Raw genomic sequence first — 23326 nt, 5'->3', positions numbered from 1 at the left:
ACAGAACTGCCCATTTCAGTTTTGAAAATTTATGGTCAAGAAAAGCTCACTGGAATGGAAACAAGATTTCCACAGGAAAACAAGAGCCCAGTCTGGGCGATGTTTTGAGCCGCCTCTGTGACTGCAATAACATCTGAAGCCTTCTTGTTGGCAGGTCAGTCCCGGACTATTCACAAGCCTCTTCGTGATGACGTAAGTCGGCTGTTTCCCTTGCCTATTTTGTTAGTCTTTGCTGTTTACAAAGAGAGTGGCCTTTCTCAAGAAATCTGGTAACTTACAATAAAAAAAAATTACTTTCCCAAATCATATACTTCCTTGTCAAGGAGGACTGCATTTCAGCTTTTGAGTATAAACTTGTGTTCTAATTCCTCAATAATAAAACGGAGATAAAAATTAATTTGCATGGTCAATATGAAGATTGAACAAAGTGGGAAAAAAACATGCTGGTAAGTGTTTTACGACAAATGCAATTCCTAAAACAGTGAAATTTTAAGTGGAAGTAAAGCTTCTGGAATATAATTTCACACTATGAAGAAAAACAATATAAAATATCCATTTTTGGCTCAGGCTTAAGAATTTAAACTAATAAAGTAACCTAAAATTTGAATCACATTTAAAGACATTCACTGACATTTTATAATAATATATTTGAAATGGCAGCACATTGAGATAATACTAAATATTCAATAGTACAGAAAGAGCTGAATGTTAAGATAAATCCACTTAATGATGTCATTTGCAACACTTAGGATGAATTTTAACAACTAAAGATTAGACTTTATAACAGCAGTTCCAATATCTAGAATTACAATACATTTTGATTTTAAAAAATGTTTTAAAAAAACCTGTGCATGCATCTAAAACATTTTGTATAACAATAAGCCCACCTTTTAATACTCTCTTCCTGTGAATTTTTTGAATTCTCCTCACATGTAACGCGATTTTAACTGACATATTTACAAATGCGGGAAGTGGGATACGTTTATAGAATCATTGACTCTGTGCTGTTTGAAATATCTCTTCTAATATGTAATTAAAGCTATGGATCCTTTCAAGTACACATATCAATATTTTTATAAATAAGGGTGCTGATGGAAGAGAATATTGGACATGTAGTAGTTAAGAACTCCTAAAGTTGATAAATGATGGTGATGATATGTTAGGTGATCAACTGGGTAGAAATAAACTTGTAGAGGATGGGTGGGTAGATAGATGGAAATGGAGAGTTATCAAAATCCTCACCTCTACTCCTGACGGTGAAAGTCTCAGAGCCCTGGCACACACTGTCTTTAGACATGGGGTGATGACCCCACTGCTCCTGCCCTTTTATCACAGACTGCCCTCAAGAAGTGTAACGAGAGATTTGGATGGGAAATGAGTTCATTCTCACATCTCCAGTTACTCTGGTACATTCAAGACTTCCCCAGAGAGCCAATGCTCTAGGGAGTGTGGCAGTTTTCATACCAGGCCATAAATGGTACCCTACAGCTGATGGCCATCTTCCCAGTTCCTCAAGGACCCACATGCCCAGGCTCCAGCTCAGAACTCACTTCTGTGTACAGTGCCATCACCCCGTTATATTCCCTGCCTTGCTGTGCGAACCCTGGTGCACACCCCAACAGCATTCCTTTGCCTTGAGCACTCAACTCTGCTACGGCTCAGTCCACCAGCAAATGTGCTGGAGCACCTGCTAAGTATGACCTGTTGGATGTTTTCTCAATTCATCTTGCAACAGCCAAATATAGCAGATCTGACATCCTCCAGTTTACACATTGAGCAACTGAGTCATGGAGATGGACTTACCTTTCTGAGGTCAGAACGTGGCCCCATAGCTCAGTTGGAACAGAAGCATCTGCAGAGCCATCCTGCCTGCAGGCAGGGCAGTTCCACTTAGTGTCACATAGGAGAACTCCGCTCCCTAGGGACAAGCGCCACCTGAGATCACATCATGCCCAGCTGCTGGGGACACATCCATGCAGATGGTCCTGCTCTGCCCTGGCCCCCAGTGACTTACCCTTTTCTCCTTGGAAAATTCCAGCTATCCGTTTCCACCATCTCTGCTTGTGCTTGCTGCCCGTTTGTGGGAGGGTCTCCTAGATAACAGAAGTTTGCCATTTTAATTAAATCCAGTTTATCTGTTTTTCATCTCATTGCTTACACTTTGGTTGTCATATCTAAGAAATCAATGCCTGAGCCAAATTGTGAAGATTTACTCCATGTTTTTTAGTAAAAGTTTTATCATTTCAGCTGTTACATTGAGATATATGACCCGTTTAAATGTAATTTTTTATGTGTGTAATGATAATATACTGTTTTTCCTTTTTAAGAAAAGCTAGAAGGATGCTTTTTGAATGTTTTCACCATAAGCAATGATAAATGTTTAAGAAGATGGTTGTTTTTCCCTCATTACTATTATTATACAATAAATACATGTATTAACATAGTATTGTTACACCATAACTGACTATGGGCTATTTCTTATGTGTCAGTTAAAAGGATTCAAGCTTCACTCTTATGCATGGACTATCCAGCTGTCCCGGGGCCATCAGTGGAAAAGACAGTTTTTTGCCCACTCTGAACCCTCCAGAATTCCTTGACCTTAATGAACGGGGGGCTTCATTGCTGGACTCCGTTACAGTCCGGTGATCTCTGTACCTGTCTTAATGCTAAGATCACATTGTCTTGATTAAGGAGGAGGAGCCATTGAAATCAACAAGAGGAGTTCTCCAAATGTATTCTTTTGTTTTCCAACATAATTCTGTGTGTTCTTACTTAACGTTAGGATTAACTTGTCCATTTCTGCAAGAAAAAAAAAGGTGCTGGGGAGGACTTGGATTGTTGAATCTGCTTATCAATTTGAAGAGGATCCCTTCCCAACAAACTTAAGTCATCTCTCCGTGAACATGATTTTTCATTGAGTAATGTGTTTGTTTTCCCTTTGTCAAGATACACTCAACAGTTTTACTGGGAGTCCATCTTTGATTTGGAAGTAGAGCTGCACACTGCATTGCATCATCACATCTGTGTGTGATGGTCTCTTCTGCACAGTTACTATAATCCCCTTGAAGGAAAAGTCATAAAAGCCACAAAGCCACATCAACAACAGAGACTAAATGACTGAGTAGTATTCCACAGAGTAGATGTGCCAGTTTCTTTAGCCTCTCCTCTTTGGGTGGGCCTCCGGTTGTTTGCATGTCTTTGCCATGGTAGATTGTGCTGCTGTAAGTAGAGGATTACAGATCCCTTTCTCAGGCAGGTCTCGTTTCCTTCGGCTAAGTTCCCCAAGTTGGGATAGCTGGGGCATGCTGCTGTCTTTCTAAATCACTTTCAATGGGGTTTTTCATTTTTTGCTTACTGTTTTTCACTTCTTTTCCTAAATTGATTCTGAAGTATCTTATTCTCACTAGTACTTTTGCTAACACATTTTGCTACTATTAGTACATAAAATGCAAATTGCTATTACTAATATAAAGAACACAACTGAGTCTTGAATAGTATGGAGCCTGCTTCTTAACAACTTTGCTGAAGAATTTATTCTAAATTATGAGCATTTTAGTGGATTCTTTGGGGTTTATTCTTTCGATGCCACCTCATTTGCAAAAAGATCGCCTTTCTGTTTTTAAGGGCCTGGGTGTTATGTGGACCTAGTCAGGTCTTTGAGGATAATCCCCCATTTTAAAGTCAGCTGATTAGTAACCTTAATTATACTCCCGGTGTCCATTCACAGGACTGATTAAATAAAAAGAGATAGGAATATGCAGACAACAACTTTAGAATTCTAACTGGTGTAAGTATTATATATCTGTGTAAGAACCTAGGCTTCAGACTCTTAAATATTTATTTTTAAAAAGTTTTTATTTGGGGCCTGAATTGTGCTGTAGCAAGGAAAGCTGCTGCCTACAGAACCAGCATCCTACATGGGCTCTGCTTCAAGTCCTGGATGCTCCACTTTCAAGCTAGCCTTCTGAGAATGTGCCTGGGAAAGCAGAAGATGACCACAATTTCTGGGCCCTTGTGCCTGGAAGAAGCTTCTGGCTCCTGGCTTCAGACCATCCCTGCTCCAGCCACTGTGGCCTCCCAAGGTAAACCAGCAGACGAAAAGAATCTCTCTGTCTCTCATTTTGTAATTCTGACTTTCAAATAAAAGAAATGAATTTTTCAAGTCTATTTATTTCTCTCAATGACAGAGTTACAAAGAAAGAGAGATTTTCCAACTGCTGGTTCACTTCAGTAGCCACAATGGCCAGGACTGGACCAGACTGAAGCCAAACAACAGAAATTCCCCCCAGGTCTCCCACACAGGAGCTGGGGACCGTGAGCTTGGAACATTTTTCACAGCCTTTCTGGGTACATTAGCAGGGAGCTGGCTCCAGTGTGGAGCTGCAGCAACCAGCATCTATGCCCATTTGGGATATCAGTGTCAGAGGTAGGGCTTGGCCCCACATGCTTGCATCTTCAAGCTGAAGTTAAATAACTTGATGATAACCTGCTCCTGCATGCTCTGTTTGTCGGCACTTATGCAAATGTTCATGATTATTTAGGAAAGGACCTTTGGGACAGTCCTGGATGGAGTGAGAAGCCACAGTGACGATGCCTATGAAGACCCTGAGCTTCACGTGGTAGACGTATGGCCATCATCAAAAATACTACCAGCCAGGCCCATAAAGGATTCTGAATATGCAGGTACCACTTGGGGGTCGGCCTCAAGCCTAGAGAAACGTGTCTGTGCTGTGACGCTGCAAGGTAATCACTGGGGCAGAGTCTAAGTTCAACAGCCTTGGGTTAAAAGCCTCCATGGCTTACCAGCTTTGTGACCCTTAGTCAGTCCCTAAAACGCCCCTTATCCAAAACATAGAGTTTGTATAGGGCCTATGATCTGCATGTGACGTGTGAGGCAGGTGTGCTTTTAACACAGAGCCAGAGCCCCGTCACTGCTGGCCCTCTTTTCTCAAGGTCCTTCCCCAGTAAGAGTGTGGGCAACATGGGAAATGTTACGATGGAGCTCATGGTGGAACAAAGAGAAAGGAAGATCTTCAATGTGATTGGTTCATTTGTAGGCAGTTTTAGGACATGGCAGAAAAGTCTCACTGGTTAAGGGTAAGAAAAACTTATAATTCCACACCCAAATGGAATTTGGTACAAATGGAAACTTCAGGAGGTTCCCTAAACCTTATTAAAACATATTAAAAAGGAAGCATTTGTAATGTTAAAGGCCAGGCCAGCTGTAATAAATCTACAGAAACTGCTTTGAAGTGAATCGTCTTAAACAAAAGCAATAGTCTTTGGTTCATACATTCAACAAGTATTTGTTAAATAGCTGTGTTGTTCCAGGACTGACGAAGGGACACAAAGACACAGCCTAACGCATGACCTCAGGCAGGTGACCATTTAATGGTAGGAATCAGTCAGCAGGTACATTTGATAGACTGCATCCGGCATGTTATAGAAACAAGGACCAAGGGCGCAGCAGGAGTGAATGGAGTCTAGGAAGATTTCTCAAAGATGCAGTATGGTGTGACGTAATGTTGACAGATCAGAAATTTCTGAGATAGACAAAGTCGAGGGTGTTCAATGCCTTGGCATTGACTGTATGCACTAAAAGGGTAACATGTGCCCTTCACACCACTGTTTTCTCATCTGTTAAGAGAAAATAGAATTTCCAACCTCATACTCATTTGTGAATGCGCAAGTATGCTGTAAACTGGAGTGTGCCAAGTCTACATGAGGCACTGCTGTTCACATTTGTCTCTCTGCACAGATACGCGCTATTTCAAGGGTGCAGTACATCCTTCCACCCTGTTAAACGCCAAGACCCCCATCCCCACGGAGGGGCAAGCCTGGAATCCACGGACAGGACTGGAAGAAGTGAGTAAGGGGGGAACCCTTGAACCATACGCATGCGGGGCATTTCCTAATCGGCCCTTCTTCCCCAAGGTAGCTCCTTGGAGGATGAGCAGGTCCAGCTCAGTGGACAAAGAGCCGCTGACTCACAGCACTGACAGCTCCACCACTCCAAAGAATAAGCATCTAGAAGGAAAGAGAACGCCCACTTGTGGAAAATGTGCCATGAGTCAGGCAGGAAGCTAACGACTTTTGCAGGCCTCTCATCCAATGCTTACTTATTCTTGAGAACAGAAATCTGAACTCCAATCTGATAACACTAACATTTCACACGGATGCTCAGACCAGCACTGCCAACTGCCTGTTGTGTGCAAATAAGTCAGTTACACGATTTCTCCCCGTTGACGGCATGGGGAGAAGTCTCACCATGCGTCTTTCCAAAGGCTGTTTATGAAAATATCTGTTTAGCTGATTAATATCTCATAAAATATTCTAAGCAGATATAAGAAGAAATTTTTAGTTTTAATAAAGTGCCTGCTCATGTTTGACTTTCTTAAGGAAGAAATGCATAAAATACTGATTAATAAATTCTCCCAGGATCACAGGGTCATTAATTACAACATTTTGATGCATTTTATGTCAGTATCTTATTTTTTATGGATTTTAGTTTTTAATTAAATATTTTAGGCATAATTTTGAGATAATATATATGTTAACTTATGTTTTAGTCAGTCTTAATGTCCCACTGAATGAAGAATTTCACAAATCCATCCATCCTTCACACAGGAGGATTTTTTCACACTGGGCTCTGGCTATAAAATAGTTCCCTATGTGACACACTAGAATTCACAGGTGTCATTTTTATAGATGTATCATACACCTCTACATGATTTCTTTTATTATTTTACTTAATCATAGAGTGAAAACATTTTAAAGACCGGCACATACTGTGAAATTTTCCTTCTGAAAATTCCTCTCAGTTTACCCTCTCAGAAGCCCCATATGGGACTACCCACCTCATAGGACTCCCCTCCAAACCAACTGTTACTTTTTTAAAAATCACTGTTAATTTCCTTTTTGAAGATGTATTTATTTTCACTTGAAAGGCAGAGTTATGGGGTAGTAGGTGTGGGGAGGGAGAGACAGAGAGAAATCCTCCATCCACTGGTTCACCGTCCCCCAAATGGCCGCAACAACAGAACGAAGCCAATCCAAAGCTGGGAGCCAGGAGGTTCTTCTGGGTCTCCCATGTGAATGAATGGGCCCAAGGCCATGGGCTATCTTCCACTGCTTTCCCAGGTCACAAGCAGGGAGCTAGACCAGAAGTAGAGCAACCCAGACTAGAATCAGTGCCCATAAGGGATGCCAGCACCTCAGGTGAGGACCAGCTTGCTCTGCCACTACACTGGCTCCAATATCTTTTCTTGCACCACACTCCTTAGTACATATGAATAGACTCTTGAATACTTGCAATATTTCTTGTGTATGATTCATTCACACTGGTATTCCATCAAAGTTTTTCTGTGAACACTGGCAATGCCTTCATCTGTTTTGTGCTACAACAGAATAAGTGGCCCTGAGTACTGAGGTCTACAGCTCACAGTCCTGAAGGCCAAGCTGAGAACACGAGTTGACATCTGGTTTGGGCTTTTCTGTGGCCTCAAGCCACAGCAGATGCTATCACAGGGTAGAAGGCTAACCCCACCTCCCAGCCTCTATAACAAACCCACTCCCCTGGGAATGAATTCACCACCATCAAACATTAATTCATTCCTGAGGGTGGCGTCCTCATGGCCTAGTTACCTCTTGAAGCCTCACCACTTCTCCTGGCAGACACTTGACCCAATGGCTAAGATGCACTCACACCACAGGGGCGCACCTGTGCTTGATCCCAGCCCTGGCTCTGGCTTCCTCCCAGTGTAAATTCTTGAAGAAAGTAGTAACAGCTCAAGCTATCGTGTCTCTTCCACTTAGGTGAGCCACCAGGGTTGGATTTCTCGCTCTGTTTCAGCCCAGCTCAGCCAGCAGACAAGACACCACTGGATGAGAGTCTGTATGCATGTCTCTCTCCCTGTTTCTTAAAGGAAACAAACAACTTAAAGTTCCTACCTCTTAACACTGTTAAAATGCCAACTCAGTTTCAACATGACTTTGGAAAGGACAAACATTTAAACTCTAGGATACAAGAAAAGAAAAGTACAGGGACCAGTGCATTGGCTCAGCTGACTAACCCTCCACCTATGTAGTACTGGTTTGTGTTCTCCACTTCTGATCCAGCTCCCTGCTTATGGCCTGGATAAAGCAGAGGAGGATAGCTCAAAGCCTTAGGGAGTGTACAAAACCTGGAAAAGGCTTCTGGCTTCAGATCAGCTCAGCTCTGGCCTTGCAGCCATGTGAGTAGTGAACCAGCAGATGAAGGATATTTCTGTCTCTCCCTCTCTCTGTAAATCTGCTTTTCCAATGAAAAACAAATAAATCTTGAAAAAAAAAAAAAAAGAAAGCACAAATTGTGCTAAGCAATGCCACTTACACAGAAGGCATTTCAAGTTCATAGAGATTGAGAGAAGATGACAAAGGATGGCAATTCAACAGATATTCAATTCTAGCCACCAAGCTAAACACTTCATTTAAGAAATGTCTCCAGGTACCTGCCAGGATCAGACCCTATACATACTCTGTGGGACAGCTAAGCAGAAAGTCCCTGCTCTCATGAAACATGAGACACATGCAAATGAAAAATTGATGGGCAACATGGCAGGTGATATGAGCTTGGGAAACACAATGAAAACAGAGTAAAATAGACCAAGGAAAGACATTCTCAATAGAGATTAGACTGAGTGAATGAATGGCTCTTCAGCCTTGACACAACCTGATCAAATGAACATCACCTGCAATACACTGCTTTCAGTCTTATGAGCTCTGGGCCTTTTATCTGAACCTCCCCTGTCTTCCCTGTCTCTGTGGTACTACATGGAGAGCTCAGGGCAGTCAAGGGACATCTCTCTAAAGAGACAGATTATGTTAGCCCTAGCCACTGCTCCTTTGTACATGAGGCTCTCAACAGAAATTAGAGAAACAGGTAAACAAACTGCCAATCACCTGCTCTCAACCATGGAAGATGAACAGCCGTTGGTAGATGATCTACTCCTGCCCCCAGTTCAACTTCCGTTCACATGGAAACTTGCCTTCAGCTCCACCTTCAAAGTTCTCCCACTCTCTAATTTGCTCTATCACCAGAACCTACAGATGGGGTACCACCACAGGCACTGCTCTGTCACTTAGCACAGGCGAATAAAGCATGGTCAGAGGACACAGGATTTCACAGGGGTTGGACCAGCGGCTGGCCTGGTGGCACAGGAGGAGAAAATGAATGGTCATCTCACAAACCAACCCCTGCTTTCCCTAGACAGTACTAACACTCCCTTTTCACAGGTAGGGCGCTTTCCTCTCTTATTTTGTGTGCCTTCTCACAGGTTGTGTATGTCTGATCCAAAAATCTAAAATATGAAAAACTCTGATATCTACAACTTTTTGAGTACCCAATTAATACTCAATATTTCGAATTTTGAAGCTTTTTGGATTAGGAATACTCTACCATAAAATCTATCTAAATATTTCAAAATCTCTAAATCTTAAGCGCTTTTGGGTCCAAGTATTTCATACAAAGGGCATTCAACTTGATCTGGTTTTGTAGCTGATGACAATTTTTTTAGAAATTCCTCACCTTAGCTAGGTCATTTTGCACTGAAACTAGGGTAAAAATGAAATCACATGACCAAAAGGATGGGGAGACCAAGACAGAAACAGGCTTATAAATTAAGCAAGAACTTTGTCTTCATTCAGGTAAATCAGGGATTTTGCTTTGTAGTCAATGTTTGGGAAAGACAATCACATTTTCATGGCAGGTGTATTATATTTTGCTCTTGCCGTTTCTATACAGTTATGTTGAGATTAAATTACCTGTGACATGAACAGAGTGCAGTTCTTATCTACACTCCTTAGCCTGGTTACAATGACCTTACTCTAAAGTACTGGTCACCCTTCTAGTTAACCTCCCGCATACCGTGTTTTGTGCTCAGTGCCACATGCACGGCCATGTGTCAGTGCTCACAGCCTAATGGAGGAAGCAGAGACCCAGACTGGCTGTGCGAGGGAAGAGGTGAGCCCGGGGAGCAAGGAGCCAAGGGCTGCCTGGCTGAGTGTGGCCCACTGCAGCTTCCGGAGCAAACAAGGATCAGCAAGGTCTTTCCCATACCTAGCAGGTTGCATTGCCATCAGTGATTCTCCACACAAAAACAGTTTGATTGACATGTAACAGTCATCCATATTTATGGGGGAGTTTGGCTCCAATGGAGATGCTTAGGAAAGCTCTGCAGGTGTGTGGTTGATGGGACTAGAGGAGTGCCACTTACATCTTTTTAGCTAGAAGATGAGAATGCTAAGCATGATGTGAGTCTACAATATAGACTTACCCAGGTACAAAGCTTAATTTGTTATGCCAGGATTAAAAACCCTGTGGGATAATGCCCCTGTAATGGTGCAGATCTGAGGCTTCCTGTAGGGTCCAAGCACCCGTAACTCCTTGTTAACTTGGCTGCAACTACCTTAAAGGCACTCAGAAACATTTAGGTGATAGAAAACAGTAGTCGTCCAGGAGAAAAAGCGGAAACACCCCTGAGCCAACATCCTACACTATCAGAGGGGAGACACCCAAAGACCCTCGTGGGGAAAATCCAGAAGACTCAAAACATGAATCTGGCTGCCAAAGCATAAGGTGCTTGTCAGAGCACCGATGAAGCCCTGTCTGAAGACCCTGAGTGTGCAGGCCCGCCTAAGATGAGACCATGGAGAACCCTTTCTGTCCCTGTGACCAGGCCAGCAATGGAGGGAGAGGCAGGAGCGATGAGAGAGCCACCGTGTGCATCAGACACAGGCAGGAATGAAAGTTGTGAGGGTCGTAGGAACATTAACTGGTTCCTCCAGTCCCCCACAAGCTAACTCTGGAGTCATTAGAAATTGATGAGGCAGGGCCCAGCACAGTAGCCTAGCAGCTAAAGTCCTCACCTTGCACATGCCATATGTGCCAGTTCTTATTCTAGCAGCCCCACTTCCTATCCAGCTCCCTGCGTGTAGTCTGGGAAAGCTATCAAAAATGGTCCAAAGCCTTGGGACCCTGTGCTCACGTGGAAGACCTGGAAGAGGCTCCTGGCTCCTTGCTTCTGATCAGCTCAGCTCTGGCCATTGCAGACACTTGGGGAGTGAATCAGTGAATGGAAGATTTTCTTCTCTGTCTCTCCTACTCTCTGTATATCTGACTTTGCAATAAAAACAAATAAGTCTCAACAAAAATTGGTGAGGCAATGAAAAAATATAACCACATTTAAAAGTCGAGTCCTAATGCCCAGCTCTTGACCCATTTGAGGAGGAGGAAAATGGCTACGACCTTCCCGGGTGTGAGCACAGCCCTGTGGCCGATGGGAGACAGCAGTGGCCGACCTCCATCCACGGCCAGCTCAGCTTAGTGCAGAGCCACCCGAGGACTTCAGGGTGGACCTGGGCTCAAAGGCTTTCAGAGAAAATGGAGAGCTTTCTCCCCACGGGTCTTCCGGTTACACAGCCCTTCGCACTGCTCTGGGTTTTTAATAATGACACTTAGAATTAGTGCAACTGTGTCTGTGACCCGCCCATCATGTGTGCAATCAGATTTGGCTCAAATCCATCTCAAAGATGAGACAACTCGAGCCAACCTCCAGTGGAGACAGAATCCCACTTCAGACAGACATGGGGAACTGGACTCTGACCTGATTGCTTGGTCACTTCCACATACCTTATCAGGATCAAGGACTTTATAAAATTGTGGAAGAATGGAACTAAAAGACAAGTATCTTTTGATGCCAAAACAAACAAAATCTATGCATCTGTAGAGATTCCAATAAATTCATGCCAAATGCTTACTGTGGGAAAAAAAAACTGTATATGAGCTTCAACATTTTGCACCAAAATAAGCATCTTTATCTTTCTAAAGATTTATCTATTTTTATTGAACAGACAGGTCAGATTTATGAAGAGAAGGAGAGACAGAGAGAAAGATCTTCCAGCCACTGGTTCACTCCCTAAATGACCACAATGGCTAGAGTTCAGCTGATCCAAAGCCAGGAGCCAGGGGCTTTTTCCAGTTCTCCCACGCAGGTGCAGGGTCCCAAAGCTTTGGGCTGTCCTCTGCTGCTTTCCCAGGCCACAGGCGGGAGCTGGATGGGAAGTAGAGCAGCAGGACATAAACTGGTGCCCACATGGGATCCCACTGCTTGCAGGGTGAAGATCTAGCCATTAAGCTCTCATGCTGAGCCCCAAAATAAACATCTTTTAATTCAGCTTTCCATGAGCTTTCTGAAGTAGCCTGTTTTACTAATCTCCAAAACAAGCCAATGAGGTAAACTGCCTGAGTAGGCTCCCTGTTTACAAAGGTGGGGGACCTGAAACTCCATCTGCCTACTGCCTTTCCCAGAGATGCACAGCAGTGAGAGGCTGAGCTGCATCCCAATCCCAGGGGTCTAACAAGGAATAGCAGGTGGGGCGCTGCACCCTCCCTCAGCAGTGGTGCACACACATGCTTAAAGGTAGTAACTGTTGGCCAACCATGTAATAGGGCTGCGTGTAAGAAGGGTGAGCCCAGAACTGGGGTCTCTATTTTGAGAATGAACCCCCAAGATGATGAGAATGGCTGGACACTAGATGGGGTATTGGCTCAATGTAAGAGCTAACAATTCCACCTTGTCTCCCACAGGTCAACAAACCTATTTCCAAGGACACCAGAAACCATCCCATAAAAGGTAAGAATCATGAGCGTGGGAACATTTACGTTCTAAGGAGATCACCTTCTAATTTTGTTTACAGTCTGAGTCACCTAACAGAAGGGGTCCTACTGAACTACCCTTCCGAAAACAGGCTGACACCTTCAGACAGAAGCACACGTCTTACACCTTAGAGCGCATGGAACTATGCCAGCTCTGTGGGCACATGCCTAGCAATGTCACAACAGGAAGCCAACTTCAAAATGTAGATTAATTAATATGACAACGAATTCTAACACTTTGGGCAAGACAAACTCAGTTTGAAAATGAAAAGATAGAAATGAGCTGAAAGCAGATAATCAGCTTCACTCGCACTGGAAACATGACTAGAAGCGAGCAAACAGCACCGAACTGGCCCGTGTCTGCCAACGGCCTCTCTGGTCGTGCCTCCCCACACCCTCACCTCTACTTACAATGTGCATTAACCGGCCCGTGCCTCCCCACACCCTCACCTCTACTTACAATGTGCATTAACCGGCCCGTGTCTCCCCACACCCTCACCTCTACTTACAATGTGCATTAACCGGCCCGTGCCTTCCCACACCCTCACCTCTACTTACAATGTGCTTTTGGAAAAGACGACAATGATACCCACTTCCCAAAGTTGGAACACATCAACCTCACCTTTATGTGGTCACTGCTATGTTCCGTATCTCACCAACACCACGTTTTCTTTAAAGAGGAAATACAGCAGCTCCCACCAGCACACAAGAGACACATGCCAATTAGGATCATTTCAGGAAGTCCCTTCAGAGGAACTATTTACTGAGATGGGTGGAGTGTAGAGGAAGAATGGAGGGGGTGCAGGAGCCACAGCTCACTGTAATGGTGCTGTCACTATCCCTGAGCCCAAAGCCACAGGAAAGTACCACCTCAATACAGTAGCAACCTAGGTCATGGGCCCTCCCAGCACAAAAGCCAAGGGGCAACATATTCCACCTCTCTGTCTAAATGCCCTCAGCCCTCCTGCTGGGGCTTGGATCCAATCAGAAAAGAGCGGTCACTGCATTGGTCACTGTCTCAGAGGAAGGGCGTAGTGGGGCATGGTGACACTGCCTGGGAGAACTGTACCCCATACCAGGAGCGCCCACTCTTGAGTGCCAGCTCCTCCACCTACAACTCTAGTTTCCTGCCAATGAGCGTGCTTGTAGACAGCAGGCGATGGCTCCAGTACGCATGTCTCTACCACTCATGTGGGAGACCTGCATCGAGTTTCAGGCTCCTGGCTTTGAGCCGGCCCAGCCCCGGCTGCTGCAGACACTGGTGAGTAAACCGGCAGACAGAAGATGTCTTCCTCCCTTTCTCACTCTTATTATAACTCTTATTAACATAATCAGAATGGATTTCACTTACTTAATAGATGCAATTCTAAGATGATAACCGCTCTGCCCTCCCTACCCCTTCAATACTCTCCCCTTCCTTCCTTTTTTCACATTTAATTTTTGCAAAAACATAATTTCACTTTATAATTATAAACATGACTTCATGGGCTTAATGCATCCTTAACCACATGTTCACCGAGTGAAAAGACAGAGCACTGTTTCAAAGATTCAGGCGAGGAGTGAAAGCGACCATCGAATCCTAAATGTCAGTTTCTGATTTCACTAAGCGGAATGTCTCTAATAAATGAAAAGGAACCAGCAAAGGTGGATTTTTCAGGGGTTTTGTTTTAATAAAAAGAAGGCAATGGAGAGGATCCCTGGCAGGGAAAGCAGGGGGCGGGTGGACAAAACAAAGGGAGGAGCTGGGCCCTGCCACGCCCAGCTCTGGGACAGGATGTAAGCGCCTGCCCTCCTGTGTCATGGTTAGAGAAGACAGACAGAGCAGTGAGTGCTAGCTGCGGTCTCAAAGGTAGAGGGTGCTGCCTGCAGTGTGCCAGCACAGGTAGAGGGTGCCACCTGCAGTGTGCCAGCACAGGTAGAGGGTGCCACCTGCAGTGCCAGCACAGGTAGAGGGTGCCACCTGCAGTGCCAGCACAGGTAGAGGGTGCCACCTGCAGTGTGCCAGCACAGGTAGAGGGTGCCACCTGCAGTGTGCCAGCACAGGTAGAGGGTGCTGCCTGCAGTGTGCCAGCACAGGTAGAGGGTGCCACCTGCAGTGTGCCAGCACAGGTAGAGGGTGCCACCTGCAGTGTGCCAGCACAGGTAGAGGGTGCCACCTGCAGTGTGCCAGCACAGGTAGAGGGTGCCGCCTGCAGTGTGCCAGCACAGGTAGAGGGTGCCACCTGCAGTGTGCCAGCACAGGTAGAGGGTGCCGCCTGCAGTGTGCCAGCACAGGTAGAGGGTGCCGCCTGCAGTGTGCCAGCACAGGTAGAGGGTGCCGCCTGCTGTGGGAAGAGCATCGGGCGCTCTCCCTTACCCATCCATACCCTTTGCAGTCTCTCAGATTCCACCTGTCTCACTCAAGGACAGCCACTTTGCTAACCTTTCCTCTGCAATACTTACACCCAGTGACAGTTTCAGAAGCCCCAGAACTTGATTTCTGTTCTTAGAAATCCACAGCGCATGTGTAAAGCAAGCCTTCCTGTCTTCCTGGCAGAGATGGGTGCACAAACTCCAGGGCCTCTAGTGCCACAGGTGTGCATCCGGGGTGTCCCTGAGGAGGGGCCAGCACAGACAGTCGTAGGCCGCTCCTCTGTCAGCTCCCTGTGGACACCCTCCCTTCAGCCACTACTCCACACGTCAGCCTGTCTGCTAGCCAGCTGTGCCTATGGCTTTACTTTGCCTCTGTTCACGAGGACAGTTAACAGAGCAGACTTGAACAGCAAAACAGAAGAGACTAAAAAAAAAAATCATGGAGAACATCCAGGTAGAGAATAATGATAAAGATAAAAGTTAGGGTCCTCAAAATTCTACTGAAATCAAACCATAGCTGGCCTCTGAGCTTCCTGGTCACCTAAGCAAAAAGAGATGCAATCTCCTGTATGTGACATTAATTTGTGACAACAACAAGAAAAGGCAAACCGATTCCCCAGAAAAAGCAATAGAAACAGCGCACCGACCTGAGGTAGCAGCTGTCTGCTTCGCAGGAGACGCACGAACACCAGGCGGAGGGCAGAGGGAGTGCTGTTGGACCAAGGCTCACGGGGCCAGGCACCTGCTGGAAAACTTCCTCAAGAGCTGCTTTCTTCCCAGCTTCTCCTGTTCCACTGCCCTCCAGGGCGCACAGGAAGCTAGGAGAGAAACTAACACGAATGCCCCATTTTAGGATCAGGCATCTTGCTGGAAAATGCTGGGATGATTTATGTGTTTATTCCCAGTCTGTATTTCTGATGCAAACACATTCTCAGATCATTTATTCACTCTCCCAAAATGTCGTAGGAAAAACATATTGGTTGGTTGAGCAACAGTAGAGCTTTCTGGTGATATTTTTCATCAAGTTGGGCAATTATAGATTTATGTTAATGTGCATTTCATGTCATCTCTCTTGCAATCATCTTCTGACATTATCTGGAAACCATCAGCTTTCAAGAGCTTATCTTCCCTGAAGCCTGACATGTGTTTTTTTCCTTAGAAATGGGTAAAAGTTTACTGAGAGGCAAAGTATTTCCAGTGCTGGTCGTTTATGGTGAAGCGCTAGCAGTAAGCAGAGCTCCGAAGGCACCTGTGTGCAGGCAGGGACCCCGTGACTCCTGCCCCCACGGCTTCTCCTGCCTGCAGAGCCAGAGCTGACGCCCACGGGGCTGACACCCATGGGAGTTGACGCCCACGGGGGCTGACACCCACGGGAGCTGACACCCACGGGAGCTGACACCCACGGGGGCTGACACCCACGGGAGCTGACACCCACGGGAGCTGACACCCACGGGAGCTGACGCCCACGGGAACTGACGCCCACAGGAGCTGACACCCACGGGCACTGACACCCACGGGGCTGACACCCACGGGGACTGACACCCACGGGGCTGACACCCACGGGGACTGACGCCCACGGGGACTGACACCCACGGGAGCTGACGCCCACGGGAGCTGACACCCACGGGGACTGACGCCCACGGGGACTGACACCCACGGGAGCTGACGCCCACGGGAGCTGACACCCACGGGGACTGACGCCCACGGGGACTGACACCCACAGGGACTGACACCCACGGGAGCTGACACCCATGGGGACTGACACCCACGGGGACTGACACCCACGGGACTGACACCCATGGGAGCTGACACCCACGGGAGCTGACACCCACGGGAACTGACGCCCACGGGAGCTGACACCCACGGGGGCTGACACCCACAGGGACTGACGAGCGTGGCTCTCCGTCACAGAGGAGACCCCAGCCCAAACCCCACATCAGCCATGCCACGCAAATCAAGGCATCTACAAAAAGGGCGTGGGTCATGTAAAAGAAAGAGGAAAGGAAAGAGAAAGAGAGGGAGAGAGAGAGGGAGGGAGGAAAAAGGAGAGAGGGAGAGAGAGAGAGAAGGGAGAAAATTACACACAAGCAACTGAGAGTCTGATTTAAAAAAAGAAAAAAGAGGCAAAGATTTCCACAAAATGCCATGAAAGGACCTTAATATTAGTGGGCTTTCAGAGGAATTTGGGGGATTGAGAATCAAGTCTGGAGTTGCCTAAGCAGGCTCAGCCACTGAGTCATCCACGAGTGGTCGGAATCTAGACCCGAAACAGCTTATTCAACTTTAGCAATGTCCCGGTCTTGCTAGTGTCCAACATTCAATCCACCCGCTGGTGGCAGCTGTGCAGTGTGAGACCAAGACCCGCGCTGGTAGATGAGACTGTCCCCTAGTGGCAGAAAACGGCAAGACGGCACCAGACCTTAAAGACAGCGCACCCTGGGTTACAGTTGATCAGGACAAATTTCATAGAGTTTTAGATCTAAACTTATTTCAGCCATAACTCGTGCATCACACATGACAAAGGCAAAGTTTGTAATTCATTCCATAATCTTTGTAAAATCATTCTTTAATGAGACTTCAGGGCAATTCATTGTCATCACGGCCACACAGAGAAAATGATGACACAGAGAGAAAACATGGAAACTGCCTGAAGTAGCAAACACATTTTCCAATAGAAAAATATAAAGTAGCTGCAAGTGTAAAAACTTAAAGCAAGACATTCAGAGTGAACGGGCATTTAGAGAATGAACAGCACAGAGAAAAGTCTCTCCATCCCTGTTTATCATCCTGCCTTTCAGGTAGATGATCTTTGTGTGTTTTTTGAAGTGTTCAGTAACAGAAATGCAAGTAAATCCGTATCCTTGAAGCAAAACTTGCCCAGTGAAGATGCAAGTAGCTTGCAGAACTCCGGGATGCTGGTCTATCCTCACATAGGAAACTACAGCCCTGCCACAAAGGCATTCCCAAACCGCTCATCATTTGCCCACACTGGTTAATAAGGAGCACTCCTCCTGCTCTGTAACCTTGGGCTAACTAGGATCAACCGCCCGAGCCCACTTAGCACTTCCAGCCCAAAGTGTGGGCGTCCTAGGCTGACCGGCAAGCTGGACCCCACATGCGGCTCCCACCTGCCTTGCTGTGCCCACACCAGCAGAGGGCAGAGCCTGCTGTCTGTAGCTGCAGCATCCACTCGCCCACCTGCTCCTTCTGACGCACCCTACCCCTGCACAGGCCCCTGCACCCACCCCCCAGGCAGCCCATCCCACTTTTTGAATATTTATTTCTTTATTTGGAAGGCAGAGTGACAGAAAAAGAGAATGAGACCAAACAAGAGATCTTCCATCTGTTCTTTCATTCCTCTGAAGGACAGAAAAGACCGGGTAATCCCACCAACAGAGCTAAGCACCTACTGTGTGGCCTGGCTGTTCAGCTCCTCACTACATCCTAGGTCCCACAGTAGGCGCTCTGTTCTCCTGCCTCTCCAAGAACTGAGCCACCTTATGCTCCATTTCGTCTGTTTTGGCACCTTCTAGAGATAACTAAATCAACATGGGCTAGCGCGTCAACGGCAGAGATGCTCACTTGGGAAACTTCAGTTTCCCTACAGCAAAAGCAGGCGCAGGGTGCACGTCTGGGAGGTGCAATGCAGGCGCATGGTGCACGTCTGGGAGGTGCAATGCAGGTGCAGGGTGCACGTCTGGGAGGTGCAATGCAGGTGCAGGGTGCACGTCTGGGAGGTGCAATGCAGGCGCAGGGTGCATGTCTGGGAGGTGCTTACGACAGCAACTCCATCCATCATCGCATCTGTAATGTTGGAAATGCACTGCCTCTCCTCTGGGAGCCAGGGCAGGCTGCCTAGACAAGCCCGTGTCCTCAGCATGCATTCCCCATGCTGCACTCCCACCCAGGAGCGAGTGAGGAGGCCTGGGTTGTCTCTGCCCCATCTCATGCAGACAAACCGTGTGCCTTGTGGGGCTTTGCCATCCCACCTGCAGAGAAACCGCGGAAGCCGAGGGTCTCCAGCACCTTTGGAACTCAAGGCTGTGATTCGCACATACAAATGCACCCAGCCAGCCGAGTGGCCTGCTGTGCCTTGGGTCAGTAGGAAAGCTGTCTCCCTAGATGTATCCCATACTCCCTGCTAACTCAAGAAGAGAGCCGCTGGGCTGCACACTCCAGAGGACTTGCACTCTCCGGTTCTCATCGGAGAGATGTGTGAGCAGAAGTTTGCTCTCACTCTTTTGGAGCTGTGTAACTTAATCCTTCCCACCACAACCAGAGACTTGTTGCTCTACTCTGCTGCTGCAATTAATTTCTGGAGCTGTCAGCAGACTTGGAGAGGTTTCTCAAACAGGCCTTGCCAAATACGCATTGGGAGCCATTTGGATCACAAGCTGTGTCTTTTGACTTTTCCATAATTAATCACCAGCACACGAAATCTTAATAGTTCCCTTTCGGTGTATCATAAAGCTCCTAGGCACAGTAACTGTGAGGGAGAGCAAGCTGTACCCCCCTTTCTGTAAAGGCCATTGCTTTACTTGCACAACTGATGCTGTTTCTGAATGTGTTGATTTGTGCAATAGTATTTTATAGATTAAGCATACTGCATGCATTTAGCACAAATTCAGTGGTAGATAACCAAAAAAAAAAAAAAAACCCCACTAATCCTACAATCTAAGGAAATGGATCTCACTATTTTCATTTCATGGACATGGCAACTAAATTCCAGAATGCTTAAGCAACTTGTCCAGCATCAACGAGAGAACCCTACTACAGACTTAGAGCCCGACTTGATTGGCTCCAAAGGTTCCATTGATGGAAACCTTACTGTGACACTGCCCCTCCTGTCAGTAAATAAATTCTCCGAGTAGAAGTCTGACCCAACATGTAAGAGGCCATTGGAGCCCCAGTGGGAAGTAAAACAGGCAGAAGGAATGCTCCTGTGTCTCTTCCTCTCTTGCTCCAGGTCTCCCACACAGGCATCAGGAACACAGGTGCTTTGGGCATTGTCCATTTGCTTTGCAGGAGCATCAGCAGGGACCTGGAGGGGAGGCAGAGCAGATGGGTCTCCAACCAGCACTCGGATGTGGGATGCAGGCGTTGCACGCCACAGCTTAACACGCTTCACCACCACGCCGGCCCCTGCAACCCTCTTACATCACAGATGACAACTCAGAAGCTCAGAGAGCCTGAGTTATTTGTTTGACAGCCCTGGGTCCTTTAGCGACAGCACGAAATTCAACCCCAGGCAGATGGGCCACGTGTGCATGTGTAGGCAACACCTCTATGAGATTTACTGACACGAGGCTATGCAGCACATAATTTAAAATCACAAAAAAAATGACTCATTACTCTTTATTATAAGCCCATAGAGCCAATGGCTTCTCACCGAAAACTTCTGACTTTCGCCAAACTCTTGGTATCTGCAGTCCAGCTGTGGCTGCAAAGGACGCGGCAGCCACAGTTCCTGGACTGGACACTATGCAGCTTATTTCCCCAGTTTCGTACTTTGCACAAAATAATGCCTATAGACACAGCACCCTTTGAAGTGTAAGCTGTTGTGTTAGTGTCTTTCTGATCCCCTTCTTAAGCCTGGACAAGTAATGAAAGATGCCAAGCACTCATCTGTAGCATTTGCCAGTTTCCATAGTGTAAACATGCCCACCATGCCAGGCTTCAAGCCCGCCAGTGTGCAGTGGGGAAGAGATGCCACCTCATAGTATGCCCACCACAAGTACAGCAGAGGGGAATGACGCAGACAGCAAAGAAAACGCAAAATAGTCAGGGAGTGTGTGTTTGAGTAGTGCCAGTTTTGTTTTGCCATAGCTGATGTACGCAGTTGAATAATGCACTGTTTACTCGTGGGTTTATTTTTGCAGCCAGCATACAGATTCATTCGGGGCTGTAGACCTCACTACATACTGCTGAAGGCAGTAACTTGGGTAGTGGATATGAAGTCCACCCTGCGTTAGAACTCAAGATCGGCTCTAGACAGTGCTAACTACACTCTGGCCACCAGGTGGCGCACAGCCGGCCTTCTCAGAGTGAAACGGCGAACTCTGAGAAGGACCTTTAACAGCAATGGTACAGGTACTTGGTTAGAACACCAAGTCTCCTAATTTAACAGTCAGTCTCAAGAATTCCAGCTCCAAATCTAACCTCATCAGTTTTGCAAACACCTGAGTTGTTAGTGCTTACTGAACAAGGTCCAAAAATGACCAAGATTGTGCAAACTTCATCAAACCCATGTGCCAGTGGACAGGCTCACTGCTTGCTTGACTGGGTTTTTCTCCTTCTGAAATCCTCGAGGTTCCCTCCATGTTTGTACTCTCGAAGACCCTGGTTATCTAGACAGGGAGTAAGTACATGTTACCAGCACCAGTAGTTGCCACGGGACACACCCGACGTGGCTGACACCACCAGGGAGCATTTTATTTGAAAGAGAGGCAAATCTTCCCTCCTTGGGCTCACTCCCCAAATGCCAGGGCTGGGTCAGGCCCAAGCCAAGAGCCAGTCCAGATTTCCCACAAGCTATTGAACCCGTCACGTGCTGCATGCCAAGGTGCGCGTTATGGGGGCGGGGGGGAGGATCAGAAGCACAGCCAGCACTCAGTCCCAGGGGCTCCGGTCCAGGAGCAGGCACTCAGTCCCAGGGGCTCCGGTCCAGGAGCAGGCATCCCAGGGGCTCTGGTCCAGGAGCAGGCATCCCAGGGGCCCCAGTCTAGGAGCAGGCACTCAGTCCCAGGGACTCCGGTCCAGGAGCAGGCATCCCAGGGGCTCCGGTCCAGGAGCAGGCATCCCAGGGGCTCCAGTCCAGGAGCAGGCATCCCAGGGGCTCCGGTCCAGGAGTAGGCATCCCAGGGACTCCGGTCCAGGAGCAGGCATCCCAGGGGCTCCGGTCCAGGAGCAAGCGTCCCAGGTCCTGTGTGCACTACTGTGCTAAATGCCCACCCGGTCAGAGATGCAATGCTGCCATTGACATACCACCCACACATACACTAGAAGATGCCACAGACACATGACACATGAAATGCATATGAAAACAATCGCCTCGATGACAAAGCACCTCTGGGTGGTCCCAGAAATCATGAGGAGAAAGAGGCACAATGCTAAAGAGATCTCATTTTCTGCATCGAGTAGTGTTACAGGACTGGAGTGACCAGGGCAGTGTGACACTGGCATAAAAGCCAATGCACAGACAATGGAGCAGAGTGGAGAACTGAGAAAGAAGTGTGGCCTTCTACAGCCACGGGCATCAGAAATCCACAATGGAAACTGTGCTTGCCTCAGTGCTTAAGACACCGTGCCCAGCCCCCAGCCACTGCTCCAGCTTCCTGCTGAGATTTGGGGGGCAGAGGGGATGGGAGGGCTCAGGTGATTGGCTTCCTTCCACTCATGAGCAAAACCCAGATTGAGTCCAGTCTCCAGCCTGTGGAAACTCTGCAGGGGACACTTAAAACTTGCTCAGAGTTGATCTGACACTCAATAATGATAATAATAGAGTCAGGAGGGAACTGGGGGGTGGGTATGTTTCATCTTGAGGGCACTGATGGTTTCAGAGGTGTACACATATCCCAGATTTCCTGAGATGTACCAGATCTTTAAGTGCCAGCCATACCTCATGAAATCAGTGAAATAAAAAGTCAATTTTATCACAGCTTAGAAGACCCCAGGGGACGAGAGCACCCCTCAGCCTCACCGAGACCTCGGGCCTTACCTCCATACTGGCTTACCCACCCCCACCTGTGCACTCTCTGTCAGGAACCCTTCCCCATAGAGAGACACAGGACATGGTCCCCGGGTGCCCACGGGGCTTGTGCCATGTATCCACATGGCACGTCACAGAAATGCAGATGACGTGCCCTCAGATACCACATGACACACACACCCACATTCCTCAAGCCAGACACCCCTCTTCCACCTGTCCCAGAAGTCATAGCCCCACCCTTCCTCTCCCTGCTACCCTGTGCTGCTTTGCTGCCGTTGTGGCACCTGCCGCCAGCTGTGACTGCTCGCTTACTGCTTCCTTTCTGTCTCCTGCTCCTGGAGTGTTAGTAACATGGGAACAGCTGCGCTATGTTCAGGTATTACTAGCACCTGGCTCATGCTGTGTGCTCCAACAGTCAATAACAGCAAGATGGATGTCGTTTTCTAAACTCACAGCCACCAAAGCGGACTGGACGGGTATCTCTTAAAACAGCAAATGTGATGCTCCTATTGAATTACAGAAACTCAATCTCTTTATTGAGCTTTTTTTCCAACGAATTGAATTTTTCCCCA

General features: G+C 47.1%; 1 protein-coding gene across 1 annotated transcript in view; it reads left to right on the top strand.

The window, feature by feature from the left end:
* CLNK (cytokine dependent hematopoietic cell linker) overlaps positions 1–23326 on the top strand; it is an 80301-nt gene that overhangs the window by 18306 nt on the left and 38669 nt on the right. Inside the window, exons 4-7 of the mRNA XM_040966319.1 lie at positions 110–192; positions 4542–4683; positions 5759–5865; positions 12626–12671. Coding sequence (XP_040822253.1) covers positions 110–192; positions 4542–4683; positions 5759–5865; positions 12626–12671 — 378 coding nt within the window. The remainder of the gene's footprint in view (positions 1–109; positions 193–4541; positions 4684–5758; positions 5866–12625; positions 12672–23326) is intronic.

This window comes from Ochotona curzoniae, unplaced genomic scaffold (assembly GCF_017591425.1).
Source record: "Ochotona curzoniae isolate NIBS_2020 unplaced genomic scaffold, NIBS_Ocur_1.0 scaffold_4505, whole genome shotgun sequence".
Classification (NCBI taxonomy): Eukaryota; Metazoa; Chordata; class Mammalia; order Lagomorpha; family Ochotonidae; genus Ochotona; species Ochotona curzoniae.
This window is presented reverse-complemented; position numbering and strand designations above follow the sequence as displayed.